Genomic DNA, 5,454 nt, shown 5'->3' on the forward strand with positions numbered 1-5,454 from the left:
GTTATATTTTTTGTATCACTTATAATTTTTGTCTAATGAGTGACAATATTTGACTCTTTTGACTATTGGTAAAAATAGTGTTAAAGTTGGTTTGAAGAAATTCAAAACTAAATTTTTGTACTCAGTGTTAGGATTCATATTATATATATATATTATATATATATATATATATATATATATATATATATATATATATATATATATAGATTTACATTAACAAACCCAGTCGAACAAAATACAAATACATCGAGTTTGCATTAAGATTTGTTTAGTGGAGTATTATTATATAGAAACATGCTGATACGGCTTTTTATACTACTCATAAGATTCACCGGAAAAACAAAAGGAAATAATAACTGTTAATCCTCTGACGTAATTTTATCTACATAATATTTAAAAAAAAAGTTCAGAAATGATTAAGAAAATGTCATAAATTAACTCAAACTAAAATAGTAAACATTTCCGTTCTTTGGTAGAGTTATAACTTTTTTAGTCCTGTATTAATAAACATCGTAATTTATAAATTAAAAAATAGACACTGGAACATCTTTAATGAAATAATAAGTCATAAATCAGCCAAGTCACATCCTTTTGAAAACGTATAGAAAGGGACTAAAATCCCAACGTTCGGTTTTTGACAAACAATTCAATGGACGAAAGGCGTAGTTGTGGTAGTGGATGGAGGTAATCTCCTTCAGTTGGGTCTAGGCATTAGGATTATGATATAAAAGGTTAAGTTCAGTACCCGCTGAACATCTGGAGCGGACGTTTTAAGTCTTTGCAACGCTCGTAATTTTCAGCCCAATGATTTGGTAAAATATGCGCATACAGTTTCTTCTTTTGCATAAATTTAAGGATAAAATACATATAACCTGCTACAGTCGAAGTTGAGCGAAGGTGTCTTTTATATATAAGAAAAGGGATGAAGATGAAGTTTTATATGTCGTGCTCTTCTACTGCAGGTAGGCTAATAGTTTCTTTACTAAGAGATACAGAACTTTGTGATCATATCAATGGAAACCGACAGTCTTATATGCTTTTCGAGGCGTAGCGAAGAAACCCATCAAACTAGATTTTCAGAAAGAAAACAAAAATATTCTCGAATACAAATTTTTGCCCCGAGCAGGAATCGAAACCTTCAGATATAGTAAAAGTATAGTCTTTACTCCGGAGCGACAGTACAAAATTAATGCAGATTTTTGTACTACTCCAAATTAATAATAAAATTTAGAATATCCAAAACTGCACGCCTCCATGCACTGCTTTAAAACTATTGTTTGCCGCTTATATCTAGCAGCGCCCTCTAGTAGCTTGTTTAGAAATTAATGATCAACCATACAACGATAACACGTTCGATTAGTTGATTTAATTCTTGCAGATGGCTCTGATTCTATATTATTATGATAGAAACGGAAAAATATTTACTGTAAAAAAATCGAGTTTACGCCATTTTTGGCGTGAACTTATGGAGGCCTATGTCCAGCAGTGGACTGTGATCAGCTAAAATGATGATGATGATGATGATGATGAAAAAAATCGAAGAATTTTGCACCCTTCTTAGTTAATAGTTTCCTGATACTAGATCGTTCAATAAGTCCCGAGACTAACCTGGAAATGGCGCATATATTAAAAACTCTTTTGATTTTTAAAAAGTACTGGCTATCAATACAAGAATATGTATCAAATTTTTAAAAATGGAACAGTAAAATTATTGATTTTGAAACATTTAAGTGACGCTACGGTTGTAATTTCGATACAATGGAAAAAAACGAGTTTCGCGTGTTGATAAAACATTGTTTTTTAATGGGAAAAAATACCGTTGAAGCACAGCAATGGCTTATAAAATGTTATGCAGGATCAGCTCCCTCTAAAGCAACCATTTGTCGGTGGTATGCCGACTTCAAACGCGGTCGCATGGACACCAATGATGGGGAACGCTCAGGTCGTCCAAATGAAGCAGTGACTCAACAAAATATTAACCAGGTCCTCAAAATCGTATTTGAAGATCGGAAGGTAAAAGTGCGAGAGATAGCCGAGATAGTGAAGATTTCAGCTGGTAGTGTTTTCACTATTTTACATAAAAATTTGGCCATGAAAAAGCTTTTTTCTAAGTGGGTGCCGCGTTTGCTTACAACTAATCAAAAGGAACAACGTATCAATCAGAGTTCAGAGCGATGTTTGGCGCTGATGAATCATAATAAAAAGGATTTTTTACGTCGGTATGTAACAATGGATGAAACCTGGATATACCATTTCACTCCGGAATCCAATCGGCAGGCAGCGGAGTGGAGAGCGGCTGGTGAAAGCCGCCCGAAGCGTCCAAAGACTCAGAAATTGGCCGGTAAGGTTATGGCGTCTATATTTTGGGATGCGCATGGAATACTTTTCATCGACTACCTTGAAAAGGGGCAAAATATAAATAGTGACTATTACATATGCTTATTGGAGCAATCGAAGTACGAAATTGCGGATAAACGGCCTCACATGAACAAAAACAAAGTGGTGTTTCACCAGGACAACGCGCCTTGTCACAAGTCCGTGAGAACGATGGCCAAAAATTAACGAATTGGGCTTCGAATTGCTTCCTCATCCCCCTTATTCGCCAGACTTGGCCCCCAGCGATTACTGGCTGTTTGCAGACCTCAAAAAAATGCTTCAGGGTAAGAAATTTGACTCAAATAGTGAAGTTATCGCAGCAACGGAGGCTTATTTTGAAGCCAAAGACAAATCGTTCTACACACATGGAATAGAAAAGTTAGAAAAGCGTTGGAGGGACTGTTTCGCTCTTGGAGGAGACTATGTTGATGAATAAAAATTCATTTTATAAAAAAGACCTTTATTTAGTACTTAGTCTCGGGACTTATTGAACCACGTTTTATAACAAAAAAGAAAACGGCTTATTTTGTCAACTGATTCACGCGTTATTTTGCAATCATCCGTACATCCAAAATGTTGACGTCCCACATAATATTTTTAACCGATTCTTTTTCCTCTAATAGTATTGAAAAAAGACTTATGACATAGCTTGATGTATAAAGGTGTGTATTTTATAGCATATTAATGTATTGTTATAAAAATATAGAGGTTTAAGAATAAGCGCTTACCGTACTTTTCATTTCGTGAGAGTAAAGCACAATATCCTTCGGAGGCGTGCAATAATACAAAAAATTAAAATAAATGAAAAAATAATAACAATAAAAAAACATATTTGCAAATATTCAAATATTACATTACATTCTAATAATACAGGAATTTCAATCTTCTCATTTAGCCGCGGGAAAGGATAGCCTTCATTTCAATATTTAATATAGAAGGAGAAATTTGAGAAAATTGGTTCTGATATTAAAATTAAATTTAAGAAGCTACAGAAGAAAATAACTTACAAGTTAAGACGATAAAGTCCTATATAATTTTGTATAGACTGAATAAGAAATGTTATTGCTTTTGCAGTAGATACTAGATAGGTACTTCACCACTAAAAATAATCTAAATATTTTATAAAAATAAGCAATAAGTATTTTCTTATTTCAAATAAAATATTATTATTACTATTAAAAGTAGACTAACAATACATTTGACTTCAGCAAGATATTTATCCATTTTCACAAAAATACTCTATTTCTGGCTTCTATATTCCATAATGTGTCTAAGAAGGTTAAGGTTAGGTAAGAAGATTATAAATATTCCATATAAATAATATAGGCCACTATAATTAAATACAGCCACAATAACTAAACCCTTAGTGAGTTCAGTGAAGCCAATATAATCTACAAGGATAATACACGGAATAAAACAAACAACTTTACTGCAAATAAAAATATTCGTTACAACGCTTGTAGCTTTTATTGTAATAAATAACTACTGTGATAAAATTATATTGTTATATTAAATAGTAGAGGGTCAGCTGTAATTACCCCGAAGTTTCGTTCGCCATTACACATTTTGGCTTTCATCCCTTTTTCGAATATAAACTACCGTGTTTTAATTCGTAGTATTTACTTTTTAGACCAGTGCTTTTAAGCCTTTGTAAATGGTAAAAAGTGTAAAAAAAATTAGTAGGATGAAACCCATGTGATGAAGAGAATACAACAAAAATGAAAAGAAAAACAAATTACGGGCGACCTAAGGTCGGAAAGTGGAGGGGGGATGGGTTTAAGGGATAAGAATAAAAAACCAAAAACTTGGTTTTTTGAATTTTCACATGAATTTTGAGGTTATGCGAAAAAAGTGAAAATACAAAAGTTGTAGATCTTTTTAGTATCTACAACTTTGCCATTGAATTTTGTTCCATAGAATTTGTAGTTTAGCCGGAAATCGAGGTAAACCGTCTTTTTACCCTTAACCCCCCCTCCCCCTCCCTCCTTCCCTAAAACTTCCCGACCTCAGATCGCCCGAAATTTATTTTTCCTTTCATTTTCGTTGTATTCTCTTTTTTTACAATAAGTTTCATCCTACTATAATTTTTTTGGTTTCATAAGCTAAAAGGTCTATTGGTCTATTGTTACAATTTTGTTATAAACACAGATTAAGAAAGTTATAGTTGATTAAGTTCGTTAAATTACACACGCTATTTTTGATTTTGAGACATAAACTAATGTTGTATAATAATATTATTACCAGGGTCATGGTGAATAGCATTTGTTACTAAACGGATTTATAAATATAGTGGCTCGAAGGCTCGAAGCCTTTCAAATGACAACTTGTCAGTTTACTTTGGTAATTTCGCCTTCACTTTAAAACTGCGTAGGTTTTAAGTCACTCAAGAAAATTTTCCAATCAAATTATAATAATTATTTTACTTTTTCACGAGATACAAAGAAAAGTATGTATTTAAAAACAGGATTAGTGAAAAGAAAACGATAATACATACGATTTATTTTTGTGTTACCCACACATTAGGGAATTCTAAACATTTTTAATATCATATCAAAAATCGACCGTTCCAGCGGGGATCGAACCTGCATTTCCGACTGACCGTGTCGGCGCTTTAGCCAATTAAGCTATGGAACGATGTACCCGTTAAATCGAAAATTTTGATATGATGATTTTATATTCGGTTCTAAGCGACCGATTAACCTGATAATACTATTAGAAAATTAATTAAAGCCAATGTTGCTTAATATTTTAATTATTAGTTTACCTTTTTTACCAGGTGACGTGCAGTTGCTCTTGTTTGATGGTGATTTAGCTTCGGCAGCTGCCATTTTCTCTTTTTCAGACGACATGCTCAGGCGCAAAATCTCGTAAACATTCGATTTTACGCAACGATACTGCCGCTTTTCATTACTGTTTTAGTTTAAAAATATACGTTAGCACTGCCACTGACCACTCCCACCGACCGTGTGTAGTATTTTGGAAGATAATGAGCGATTTTATGGTGTTTTTAATGACTAATTATGTTAGCAAATAACTGAAACTTTATTTACACACATACTGCTTGGAAATAGTTCATGT

At 33.0% G+C, this 5,454-nt stretch overlaps 1 protein-coding gene across 1 annotated transcript in view; it reads right to left on the minus strand.

Moving 5' to 3' along the window:
• Nucleotides 1–5,225, minus strand: part of LOC123654211 (solute carrier family 12 member 4) — a 50,409-nt gene extending 45,184 nt beyond the window's left edge. Inside the window, exon 1 of the mRNA XM_045590131.1 lies at nt 5,141–5,225. Coding sequence (XP_045446087.1) covers nt 5,141–5,225 — 85 coding nt within the window. The remainder of the gene's footprint in view (nt 1–5,140) is intronic.
• Between the last annotated feature and the right edge of the window lie 229 nt (nt 5,226–5,454).

The sequence above is a fragment of the Melitaea cinxia genome, chromosome 1 (genome assembly GCF_905220565.1).
Source record: "Melitaea cinxia chromosome 1, ilMelCinx1.1, whole genome shotgun sequence".
NCBI classification, from domain to species: Eukaryota; Metazoa; Arthropoda; class Insecta; order Lepidoptera; family Nymphalidae; genus Melitaea; species Melitaea cinxia.